This window comes from Monodon monoceros, unplaced genomic scaffold (genome assembly GCF_005190385.1).
Source record: "Monodon monoceros isolate NGI ecotype Baffin Bay Population unplaced genomic scaffold, NGI_Narwhal_1 Super_Scaffold_2, whole genome shotgun sequence".
NCBI lineage: Eukaryota > Metazoa > Chordata > Mammalia > Artiodactyla > Monodontidae > Monodon > Monodon monoceros.
The window spans coordinates 100144165-100157562 of record NW_021703776.1 but is presented as its reverse complement, the minus strand read 5'-3'; the positions used below and the strand labels follow the sequence as shown (position 1 = coordinate 100157562).

Genomic DNA, 13398 nt, shown 5'->3' with positions numbered 1-13398 from the left:
GCAGCATGTGGGATCTTCCCGGACCGGGGCACGAACCCATGTCCCCTGCATCGGCAGGCAGACTCTCAACCACTGCGCCACCAGGGAAGCCCTGGATATGTTAGGATTTTGCTTCGGTTATTTCCTTTTAATTTTTTTTCTGTGGGATGAGGATGACTTTTTTTTTTTTTTTTTTGCGGTACGCGGGCCTCTCACTGTTGTAGCCTCTCCTGTTGCGGCGCACAGGCTCCGGACGCGCAGGGTCAGCGGCCATGGCTCACGGGCCCAGCCGCTCCGCGGCATGTGAAAACGTCCCAGACCGGGGCACAAACCCGTGTCCCCTGCATCGGCAGGCGGACTCTCAACCACCGCGCCACCAGGGAAGCCCGAGGATGACTTTTTGACAGTGTGTAGTATTGCACTTATAAAACTATTTGGACTTTGATTGCTTTAACTTAAAAAAATTTTTATATCTCCTTTATTGGTTTTGATGGATTAATATCCTTTTAAAGATAAGATTTAGGGCTTCCCTGGTGGCGCAGTGGTTAAGAATCCACCTACCAATGCAGGGGACACGGGTTCAAGCCCTGGTCCGGGAAGATCCCACATGCCGCGGAGCAACTAAGCCCGTGCGCCACAACTACTGAGCCTGTGCTATAGAGCCTGCGAGCCACAACTACTGAAGTCCACGTGACTAAAGCCTGTGTCCCACAACAAGAGAAGCCACCGCAGTGAGAAGCCCACACATCACAATGAAGAGTAGCCTCTGCTCCCCACAACTAGAGAAAGCCTGCGCGCAGCAACGAAGACCCAACGCAGCCCAAAATAAATAAATACATAAAATTAAAAAAAAAAGATTTAAATAGGTTTCCTGTTATTTAAAAGTGTTTTTTGCTTTACCTTTTCATATTATTTTTCTCTATTCTTTATTGTTTTCAACTCTTTAAGTATTTTTCAAATAAATACTGTGTTGGTTTGTACTTTTTCTTTTCAAGTAATGAAATAATTTAAAGTTCTGAAATTATCTGAATACTGCTTTGTCAATTTCTAAGTTTTTTTTAATATGTAATGTCTTTATTTTTTCTTTCTTATTTTATGTGTTTAAAAACTGTTTTTGACTGACTTCTATCCTTTATGAGACCTCAAAAACTTTAAAGGTCTTTGCAGTTAATTGCATTGGGTAAGAGAATTGTACTTTACCATGATTCTTTTTTTTTAAAAACATCTTTATTGAAGTATAATTGCATTACAATGTTGTGTTAGTTTCTGCTGTATAGCAAAGTGAATCAGCTATATGTATACATATCTTCCCATATCCCCTCCCTCCCTATCCCACCCCTATAGGTGGTCACAAAGCACCGAACTGATCTTACCATGACTCTTATGTTTATTTTACTTTACTGAAGTGTTTATAAATTAAAATCCATCACACTTGTAAGGCAAGTGTGATTAGATCATGCTTAATAGTTAGATTTTTTGTTTTTTGGTGGGGGTGGTTTGCAGGAGTGTGCCTCACTTTCTCCTTAAGGGGTAGGTGTCTTAAAAATGCAGACGTCTGGGCATCACTCCTCAATTTCATTAGATCTAGAGGTGTAACCTGGTGTGTGAACTTTGAACCCACTAGGTAGTTATAAACCACCACTGTAGGGCTTCCCTGGTGGCACAGTGGTTGAGAGTCCGCCTGCCGATGCAATGGACACGGGTTCATGTCCTGGTCCGGGAAGATCCCACGTGCCGCGGAGCGGCTGGGTCCGTGAGCCATGGCCACTGAGCCTGCGCTCCGCAACGGGAGAGGCCACAGCAGTGAGAGGCCCGCATACCGCAAAAAACCCCCCCAAAAAACAAAAAAACAAAAAACAAAAAAACAAAACCACTACTGTAGACAGAGGGAGTGATCTCAGGTCTGGTAAAAGAGGGGAAAACCTAGCCTGGAGAATACTTACAGAAGTGAGTTATGATGACACAAACATATTAATATGGGCCTGTCCCCACATTTAGGTATAAGGAAGGGCTGAATGTGTGGGAAAAATGACTGTAAAGTGTGATATTTACTATTTGATATGGTAAAGTAAATGGAAAATTGCCTAAATTATTTTGTGTACCTTCAACTTGTGCTTTATTTTGAGTATAATTCTAAGATTTAATGTGTAACATTTAATTATATGTTTATTTCTTTGTCCATAGGCCTCGAAGTAGAGGAAAAAGTACAGTGGAAGATGAGGACAGCATGGATGGGCTGGAGACAACAGAAACAGAAAATACTGTGGAAACAGGTTTCAAAACTTAATTTAAAAATTTAAGAATTTACAGAATAATTTATATAGTTAGCCGTCGTCTATACACCGAGTTCTAAAACTTCCACGTGCTAGAGTAGTTTAATAAGTAATGACAAAGTGATAAAACTGAGTTTCTCCCTTTTTTTCCCCCTAAAGCTCTGATTTAGTAGAAATTGCTTAATCTCTGTAGAGAAATATTTTATTAAAGCAAAATTAAAACTGGAATAAACAGTAATTCCAGGCCATTCGTATGGTATCTCATGGGAGATGTCTGGCTTATGAACCATCTAGTGTTTGTTTATTGTGTTAGTATATATGTGAGGAAAAAATATGTTCCATTAGCAAATGATACTGTGAAATGCTGCGTGAGAGCAGAGCAAATACTTCCTAGTCTACAGGACTTTTAGGTGCCTTAAATAAGCTAATGTGTGTTTTGCATCTGCAAAAGGAAAATAGAATAGGTTGCCCAAAGTAGTTTCCAAAGTTTACACCAAGTTAGTGATTTAATGAGCTGTCAATGGGACTAGGTTTCATATTGTGTTCACAGGATATCTACGCGCGATGGTCTGTCATTGTCAGTATTTTTACAGTTGTTGTTTAGACATAGTTGATAGGCTTTTTCTCTGATGTTGAATGTCACCACCTTGATGCTTACAGAATGTCATACAGTTTTTAGAGAAAATTAGAAATTGCTGTATCTTTTATAATATAATTTTCCATGAAGTATTTTGGTTGTCAGATGTGTTGCTATTATATCCATGTAATTCTTGGAAAAGCCTTCAAAACGTTCTGCAGTTCTCATTCCTTTTTCCCATAGAGTCTAGTTAAGAAGAGTGACAGGAGAGAAGCTTGTAAGTTCAGAATTCTACATTTTACCCTTTGGTGTACATTCATTACCACATTATTTATTTTATAAATTTATTTATTTTATTTATGTTTTTTTTGGCTGTGTTGGGTCTTTGTTGCTGCATGCAGGCTTTCTCTAGTTTCGGTGAGCAGGGGCTACTGTTCATTGCGGTGCGCGGGCTTCTCATCGCGGTGGCTTCTCTTGTTGCCGAGCCTGGACTCTAGATGTGCGGGCTTCAGTAGTTGTGGCATGCGGCCTTCGGTAGTTGTGGCTCGTGGGCTCTAGAGTGCAGGCTCAGTCGTTGTGGCGCACGGGCTTAGTTGCTCCGCCGCATGTGGGATCTTCCCACACCAGGGCTCGAACTTGGGTCCCCTGCACTGGCAGGCAGATTCTTAACCACTGTGCCACCAGGGAAGCCCCTCATTACCACATTACTTTAAACTTGGATTTATATAAGTTCTCCACTAGTTATTTTTCATAGCTTTTCCCCTTAATTTAAATTTTTTCTGTACTTTGTACCGTTACTTTCTTGTGAAAAGTTTTTTGTAATTTTAAGTGACATTTGCGGTGTAACGATTACTTGCAAGTCCCTTTAAGCCAGTGCTCTAAGACTGTCCACAGGTCCCTTTTGGTTGTACTTACCAGAAGTCTCCTTGAGTACTCTGTCTTGTTCTCTGAAGATTTAGCACGTCCCTTTCCATTTTCCTCTCCTTCTCCCATTGTCAATTTTAATAATCTATTCAACACCCAGACCTTGTAGCTCCTTGATTTCCTCAAAATCCTCTTCTCCAGCCCACCTCAGTCACTCTTATGGGCAAACTTTAGCCTTTATCACTGTATCACTTACTAGGACACTTGCTGTTTCACTTCCAAAGTCTCAGTTTCAACTGTCCTTACTATGCCTCTTCTTTCACTAGCTCACTTTTTCCTAATATCCGCACCACAGAAATTCTTCAGACACACTGAATTCTCCAGCTCAGTGATCTTACTGATGGGGTCTGTCAGCCTCCTTTTCTAGTTCAGATTTCGTTATCCAGTATTGTAGCTGTTCCGTTACACATCCTAAACTCCTTTGCCATCCTCCCACTATTTTGCTTTCATAGCAAAACTCAGACTCTGCATTTTAGCAGCGAAAAGGGCTGGAGAAAACCATAAACTTGCTGACTGGTGGCATTTTAAATTTATGACCTCAAATCTCAAGTGGGTCATGATTGCTATCCTTCACTCATTATAGTCTACTTAGAATTCCCGCTCCCATTATCAGGGATAATTCTTTCACCACCTTTTCTTCTCCCTTCAGACTTCTGACACCTCATTTTTCAGTTGATGATCTTGCTTATTTCAATGAAAAAATAAATAGAAGCAATCAGGAAAGAAATTCCACATTCATCCGCAATCAGATCTTCTTTCTTGCTTGTGTCTCTGTCCATCTATTTTATTATACCTTCCTAACTTAAAGTGGGATGAAAAGTCTCTGGGGTCATCTACAGCCAACTTTTCTACCTGCGTCCTGGATTCTGTCCCGTTTGCGCCTTCGGTTTTCCTTGGTTTCTGGTATCAAGAATTTTCTCTCTCAGTGAAATCATTTCCATTAGTATTAGCATTTGTTGCAGTATCACCCTTCTTAAACATAAGTAACTTCTCATGGTCAGCTACCCCTTTTAGCTACCATATTGCACCTTTGCTCATCTTTATAGCAAAAGCCCTTGAAAGAATTGTCTATACTTATGGTTGTTACTTATTTTTGACCATGTTTTCATGAACCTACTCCAGTCAGGCTTTCTTCCTCCTGCTCTCCCAGAGTTGGTTTTGATTTCATATTTTGCCAAAACCACTGTAGTCTCTGTCCTCCTGAGGTATTCAGTGTCATTTTCACACAGCTAACCATTTTCAGGAGGAAAACTTTTTGTTTTAATTTGGCTTTTTCAGGACGCCACATTCTCTTGCTTTTTCCTATCTCACTGATCTCTTTTGTTCATCTCACAGATTAGGTGGTCTCATTTAGTTCAGTTGCTTTAAATATTATCTATGTGCTGGTAACTCTAAAAATTATATTACCAGCACTTTTCTTGCTTTGAACACAACCAGTATCTTCAGCTTACTTCTTAACATCTCCTCTTCGATGTCTTAAGAGGGTCTCAAACTTAATGTGTCTTCTGTGGAACTGTTTACTGTTGTCCCAAAACCTTCTATTCGTCCAGTGTTCCCACCTCAGTAAATGACATCGTGGATTGTTCAGCCTCGAAATATGGAGCCTGTTGGAAAATGCTTTGGGCTTTACCTTGATAATCCTGCCTGATTTCAGTCACCTCTCATCTCCTCCTCTGCTGTCACTCCAGAACTAGTCACCACCACTGCTTGTGTGGACTACTGCAGGAGCTTCCCAACTGGTCTTGCTGCTTTTACTCTCACTCCATTCTAGTTTTGTTCTTCATGTAGTAGTGGAGTGAGCTTTTAATTAAAATCCAAAGTAAGAGTGTTTTATTTCCCTTCTGTAAACTATTCAAGGCCTCCAGGGATACTTAAAAGAAAACCTAAAGCCCATATATGATCTTCAAGCTCTACTGACCTTGGCTACCTGTCCAGCCACATCTCCTGTCTTCCCCTTGCTCTCTGGGCTCCAGCCATATTCCTTTTTCAGGCACTTGAACTTTTTGTCTTCTTTGCTTGGAACGCCTTTCTCCCAGATACTCATGGAACTTTTTGCTGTACGTCAGTCAAATTTCTACCCAGTGCTGTCTTGTTGGAGAGGCCTTTCCTGACCAGCCTGTCGAAAAGCAGCACTTGTCGTGCTCTATCCTCTTCTCCTGCTTTACTTCTCCTCCTAGTATTTAACAGATATGACATTATAATTCATATTTGTTTGTGTGCCTTTCATACTAAAACATAAACTTCATGAGGTCAGGGATTTGTCTTGTTCATTGATCTATTCCCAGTGCCCAGAATACTTCCAGGCATATGATAGGCATTGATGCCGTGTGTGTGTATATATATATATATATTTATATTTATATTTATCCTGTCCTTCCGTATGAAAGTTAAATAAAGCCAATTGTGTTAGTCTTTGCTCTGTCATTGTGCTTGGAAAGACCTTTGTCCAGTTCCTTTAGTGAACACATAGGGCAAGGAGAATAGTAAAGAAAAGGATAAAGAACAATTGTTAAAATTACCAACCTGCAATCAAAGAGAAGAAAGAGTTTCGTAAATTTCTAATCAATTTAAAAGCACATTCCAGTTGACTGCAAGACTTTGACATCTCTGCACATCTCCAGGCCCAGGATTTATTGGAAGGTCTCTTACTCTGTGAATTGTGTGCCTTGACACATTTCTTTAACGATTTGTAGTAATTATTAATTAAAATGAGTACTCTTTTAAGGTGTGTGTGTGGGGTGAGGGTAAGTGACGGGAATGAGTATCCTACAAGTGGTCATTGGGAAAGTAGCAAGAATTCTCACAAGTTTTTATGGTAAGAAAAATCCTCTCTTTTGGAGGTGGTGCAACTGTTGCCAGTTCTGTGTCCATTTTTCTTTATGAATAAAATCAACTTGGATGAAGTGCTAGTTACTTGAGGAGAGAAATTCCACTTTTCTTTGAGAGTCATTATATAATCAGGGCTTTGCAAACTTGTTTTAGTTAATTATAATTGGTTAATTATGATTTAGCTAATTATAATTAAACCTTTTTTTTTTAAACTGAAGTTGTCATTGTGTGGCTAGTGGGAGCCCCTTTTTGGCTGGCTTCTTAATCCTTTTTAATATCTCAAAATGTTTCAAAGCTATTGCTCGTTGGCAAGAATATTTTTCAGGCCCATCTTTAATACTCTGCCTCAGGATATGAAATCGCCTACTCTGTAAGACTACTAGTTCTTTTTAGTGGATAATAGTATGAGAGATCAAAGTCTAGGCTGTAGGGATGCATATCATATTGTTTCTGTTGAGAATTAGTTATGTTAGTCCATTCTAGTGATATACTAGTAATTATATAGATGTGAGGCTGTATATACATGCTTAGAAATATCAGTTCACATTCATACTTTCAGGTAACCACTAGCATAATTTTTTAAATAGACTTTAGTTTGGTTTTTTTTTTTTTTTTTTTTTGCGGTACGCGGGCCTCTCACTGTTGTGGTTGTGGAGCACAGGCTCCGGACGCGCAGGCTCAGCGGCCATGGCTCACGGGCCCAGCTGCTCCGCGGCATGTGAGATCTTCCCGGACCAGGGCACGAACCCGTGTCCCCTGCATCGGCAGGCGTACTCTCAACCACTGTGCCACCAGGGAAGCCCTAGACTTTAGTTTTTAGAACAGTTACAGGTTCACAGCAAAATTGAGTGGAAGGCACAGATATTCTCCATTTACCTCCTGCCCCTACACACGCATAGCCTCCCATTTATCAGCACTCCCACCAGCATTGGTGCATCTGTTATGATTGATGAAACTACAGTGACACAGTATTTTCACCTTAAGTCCATAGTTTACATTAGGGTTCACTCTTGGTGGTATACATTCTGTAGGTTTGGGAAGAATGTATAATGACATGTATCAATCAATATAGTATCATACAGATACTTTCACTGCCCTGAAAATCTTTCATTCTTTCCTTTCCTCCCCTCTAAGCCCTGGCAACCATTGTTCTTTTTTCTGTCTCCATAGTTTTGTCTTTTCCAAAATGTAATATAATTGGAATCATACCATATGTAGCCTTTTCACATTGGCTCATTTCACTTAGTAATATACATTTACGGTTCTTTTCATGGCTTGAAAACTCATTTCTTTTTATTGCTGAAAAATATTCTGTTGTATGTATATACAGCAGTTTATCTGTTCACCTACTAAAGGACACCTTGGTTGCTTCTAGGTTTTTGCAATTATGGATAAAGCTGCTATAAACATTTGTGTGCAGAGTTTTGTGTGGACATAAGTTTTCAGCTCCTTTGGGTAAATACCAAGGAGCATGATTGCTGGGTCATATGGTGAGAGTATGTTTAGTTTTGTGAGAAACTGGCCAAACCATTTTCCAAAGTAGATGTACCATTTTGCATTCCCACCAGCCATGAATGAGAGTTCCCGTTGCTTCACAGCCTCACCAGCATTTGGAGTTGTCAGTGTTCTGGATTTTGGCCATTCTGATAGGTGTTTAATAGTATCTCATTGTTTTAGTTTACACTTCCCTGATAACATATGATGAGGGATACCTTTTTATATGCTTATTTTCCATCTGTATATCTTCTTCCACTACTCTGTTAAATTCTTTGACTCATTTTTTAATCAGGTTGTTCATTTTCTTAGAGTTTTAAGAGTTCTTCATATAATCTGGATAAGAGTCCTTTACCAGATACATCTTTTGCAAATATTTTCTTCTAGTCTGTGGCTTGTCTTTATGTATCTCTTGGCAATGTTTTCTGCAGAGCAGAAATTTTAAATTTTAATGAAGTCTATCTAGTGTATCAATTATTTCTCTCATGTATCATGCTTTTGGTGTTGTATCTAAAAAGCCATTGCCAAACCCAAGGTCATCTAGATTTTCTCCTGTGTTATCTTCTAGGAGTTTTACATTTCACATTCTGTGATCCTTTTTTTTTTGCGGTACGTGGGCCTCTCACTGTTGCGGCCTCTCCCATTGCAGAGCATGGGCTCCAGACGTGCAGGCTCAGCGGCCATGGCTCACGGGCCCAGCTGCTCCGCGGCATGTGGGATCTTCCCGGACCGGGGCATGAACCCCTGTCCCCTGCATTGGCAGGCGGACTCTCAACCACTGCGCCACCAGGGAAGCCCCTGTGATCCATTTTGAGTTAATTTTTGTGAAGAGTGTAAGGTTTGTGTCTAGATTCTTTTTTTGTGTGTGCTTGGATGTCCATTTGTTCCAGCACCATCTGTTGACAAGGCTGTTTCCTAAAGTGGAAGCTTAGTTTATTGAGTTTAGATTCTTCTTTCTTTTTTTAAAAAAAATTATTTATTTATTTTTGGCTGTGTTGGGTCTTCATTGCTGTGTGCGAGCTTTCTCTAGTTGCGGTGAGTGGGAGCTGCTCTTCATTGTGGTGCACAGGCTTCTCATTGCAGTGGCTTCTCTTGTTGTGGAGCATGGGCTCTAGGCACGTGGGCTTCAGTAGTTGCGGCATGCAGGCTCAGTAGTTGTGGCTCACAGGCTCTAGAGCACAGGCTCAGTAGTTGTGGCACACAGGCTTAGTTGCTCTGCGGCATGTGGGATCTTCCCGGACCAGGGATCGAACCCGTGTCCCCTGCATTGGCAGGCGTATTCTTAACCACTGCGCCACCAGGGAAGCCCCCCTTGTTTGTTATATATGCATTCAGTGCTATGAATTTCCCTTATTCCCATTGTGGTCTGAGAGCAGACATTGTATGATTTTTATTATTTTAAATTTGTCTCAAGGCACAGAAACAAATTTATTTGGTCTGTTGGTAAATGTTCCATCTGACCTGGAGAAGAATGTGTATTCTGCTACTGTTGGATGAAGTAGTCTAAAGATGTCCATTATATCCAGTTGATTGATGGTGGTGTTGAGTTCAACTATGTCGTTACAGATTTTCTGTCTGCTGGATCTGTTTTTGATAGGTGGCTATTAACATCCCCATATATAATAGTGGATTTATATATTTGTCCTTGTAGTTCTATCAGTTTTTGCCTCATGTATTTTGACACTCTGTTGTTAGGTGCATATGTATGTGTTAAGGACTTTTATGTGTTGTTGGAGAATTGACCCTTTTATTATTATGTAGTGTTTCTCTTTATCCCTGAGAACTTAACTTGTTATGATGTCTGCTGTGTCTGAAAGCTTCTGCTTTTTTTTTTAATCTGAACAAATTTTCAGTATTCAAGTATTACGGTATTATTAACTATAGTCATCATGTTGGTACATTAGATCTCCAGACATATTCATTCTATAAAACTGCAAGTTTGTACCCTTTGACCAACAGCTCCTCATTTTCCCCACCCCGTGGTAACTACTGTTCTTCTCTCTGGCCAACTTTACATTTTTTATTAGAATTTTGACTTAGTTTTTCTAGGCTATAGACTTTTCAAAGTCCCACCGGAGGGAACTTTCCCCAGATTGTCCCTGGTACATCAGTTCCATTCTTAAGAGTCTAGAGTCGGTGAGCATTTGTTTGAATCCTTCCTTCCATATTTTATTTTATTTTATTTTTATTATTATTTTTTTGTGCGGTACGTGGGCCTCTCACTGTTGTGGCCTCTCCCGTTGTGGAGCACAGGCTCCGGACGCACAGGCTCAGCGGCCACGGCTCACGGGCCCAGCTGCTCCGCGGCATGTGTGATCTTCCCGGACCGGGGCACGAACCCGTGTCCCCTGCATTGGCAGGCGGACTCCGAACCACTGCGCCACTAGGGAAGCCCCTTCCTTCCATATTTTAATTAACACAAGGTTAAATGACACCTTCAGACTGTATCGTTAACAGTTTTATCCAGCAGTCTTAGTTCATACTAGACTTCAGTCTTGCCCAGGGTACCTCATTTCTCACAAAGGAAGAACACAATCAAACTGGGTGCATGCTCGTGTCTTGGCTTTCACTCTGTATAGACCACTCTCTCAATTATCCAGGTCTTTTTTAAAGAATTACCTCAACTCTTCGCTTTGTGAATACCCACCCTCAACTCCCTTTTCAGAAGTTCTGCCTTGATCATTAGACTTCACTAAGCCTATTTCTCTAGAGTTTTTGCATAGCCCGAAGTGTCTGTACCTTAATTCTATGTGGAGACATTTTTAACTGATACTGTGTTTTACCTGAAAGTCTAGACATGATATTTAATCCTTCTTTATTTCTGAATGAGTTTAGCAGATCTGGAGGCAAAACTTCTCACTAAAAGCCCTGAGAAGGGGAGCTATTATAAATGATACATTAAAAAAACAAACCAAAAAACACCTGTCTTCCAGTTGTATATAACTAATATATAAAAACATGATTTATATCAATATTTGTATGTTTGTTTAAACTTATTTGTATCATATCAGTTGTAGAAACTTTTGTGTATGTTGTTTCCAACTTATGGAGTAAATGTTTAATTGGTTTTTATTAATTACTGAAACCAAAAAAAAAGGTGTTTAAGGCTGGATTTTGTTTTAACATGATTCCTGGTGTTTTCCCTAGGTTTCGATATTATTTTTATTATCCTTATTTTCTAAATGTATTTTAATTGTAGTTTTGGTCTCCTCTTTGACTTCTGAGCTGTTTTAAGAGAGTTTAAAAAGTTTCCAATTGTGTGGATTTTCTCCTTGATTTTTGTTATTCATTTCTAATTTTATTATATTTCGTTGGTTTTGTATACTTTCTACATTTTGGAATTTGAGGTTTCTTGACGTATTCATCAGCTTTGGAAAATTCTCAGCTATTATATATTCAACTATTGCTTTTGTATCATTCTTTGTTTCTTCTAACTAAATGTTCATTAGACTGTTTCACTGTGTTTGTTATCATTTATCCTCTCTTTTAAATTTTTTTAATACTTTTGTTCCTCTGTCCTTTGTTCTAAACAGATCATTCTAGATAGATCTTACAGTTTTCTTATCCCCTTTTAACCATGTAATCGCTTGTTAAACATAACAATTGAGTCCATTTATTATGTTTTAAAAGTTCTGGGCTTCCCTGGTGGCTCAGTGGTTGAGAGTCTGCCTGCCGATGCAGGGGACACGGGTTTGTGCCCCGGTCCGGGAAGATCCCACATGCCGCGGAGCGGCTGGGCCCGTGAGCCATGGCCGCTGGGCCTGCGCATCCGGAGCCTGTGCTCCGCAACGGGAGAGGCCACAACACTGAGAGGCCTGCGTACAGCAAAAAAAAAAAAAAAAAAAAAAAAAAAGTCCTTTATTCAAGTTTGCAACTTTTTGTAGTTCTTAGTTCCCTCCTGAAAATTTTAATGCTCTGATTTTATTACCTTCAACGTGGTAAATACAGTTGGTTTAAAATTTTTGTTTGATTATTGCAGTATCTGGAGTTGTTTCATTTCAGTTGTTTCTGCTCATTCTTGCTCATGTCATCCTGTCTCCTCATGTAACTGATTATGTATGCTTGTGTGCTGGACAATTTATTTGTAGAAATAGATTGATGATGTTTTTCCCCAAAAGATAGTTTTTCTTTGATTTTTTTTTTTTTTTTTTTTTTTTTTTACTGGTACCTAGGGGCACTAGTATTTTAGGAGCACCTCAGTTCAGTTTCATGTCTCTATTTTCTGTTCCAAGCGTGTAACTCAAAGCTGTGCAGCACTCCTTGCAGAGATTGATTTCTGGTTCATTTTTCCTGTTGATGTCCACAACTTAGGGGTTCCTGCCATCTTGAGTTCCCATTCCCTGGATGGTTGTAGACTTCTAGGACTATCGATGAGTCTGTTGAAAGTCACAGTGCGTGCTCTTGGTTGCCTTTTCCCGAGCAGCCAACACCCCCATGGGAAATGCAGCCCTGAATATCAGGCTCACCTTCCTTTAATAATTCTTTACAACCTTGTTAGTTTTTTGATGCTTTTAGGACATTTTTACTTTCAAAAATATTTTACTCAGTTTTCTTGTCTTCAGTGGGAGGGTTGTTTCAAATTACCTAGTCTGCTGTTAGAGAAGTAGATGTTCTCTGGAGTTTTCTCTGCATTCTTTTTTTTTTTGAATGGATTAGTTATCCATTTTATACATATTAGTGTATACATGTCAATCCCAATCTCCAATTCATCCCCCCCCCCATCCCCCCTTGGTGTCCATAGGTTTGTTCTGTACATCTGTGTCTCAGTTTCCTCCCTGCAGACTGGTTCATCTGTACCATTTTTCTAGGTTCGACATATATGGGTTAACATACGATACGTGTTTTTCTCTTTCTGACTTACTTCACTCTGTATGACAGTCTCTGGATCCATCCATGTCTCTACAAATGACCCAATTTCGTTCCTTTTTATGGGTGAGTAATATTCCATTGTATATATGTACCACATCTTCTTTATCCATTCATCTGTCGATGGGCATTTAGGTTGCTTCCATGACCTGGCTATTGTAAATAGTGCTGCAAAGAACATTGGGGTGCATGTGACTTTTTGAATTATGGTTTTCTCTGGGTATATGCCCAGTAGTGGGATTGCTGGGTCATATGGTAGTTCTATTTTGAGTTTTTTAAGGACCCTCTATACTGTTCTCCATAGTGGCTGTATCAATTTACATTCTCACCAATAGTGCAAGAGGATTCCCTTTCCTCTACACCCTCTCCAGCATTTGTAGTTTGTAGATTTTCTGATGATGCTCATTCTAACTGGTGTGAGGTGATACCTCATTGTAGTTTTGATTTGCATTTCTG

General features: G+C 39.8%; 1 protein-coding gene across 13 annotated transcripts in view; it reads left to right on the top strand.

Moving 5' to 3' along the window:
* The first annotated feature begins 2105 nt into the window (after positions 1-2105).
* KMT2C (lysine methyltransferase 2C) overlaps positions 2106-13398 on the top strand; it is a 216032-nt gene continuing 204739 nt past the window's right edge. For 12 of the 13 annotated variants that reach the window (XR_003795262.1, XM_029233804.1, XM_029233802.1 and 9 more), the window contains exon 1: positions 2170-2252. Coding sequence is in view for 12 of the 13 variants with exons in the window: in XM_029233804.1 (XP_029089637.1) it covers positions 2207-2252 (46 nt within the window). In the remaining variant the exon portion in view is untranslated. Of the gene's footprint in view, positions 2253-13398 lie in introns of all 13 variants that reach the window. The other variant, XM_029233798.1, reaches the window with a different exon arrangement.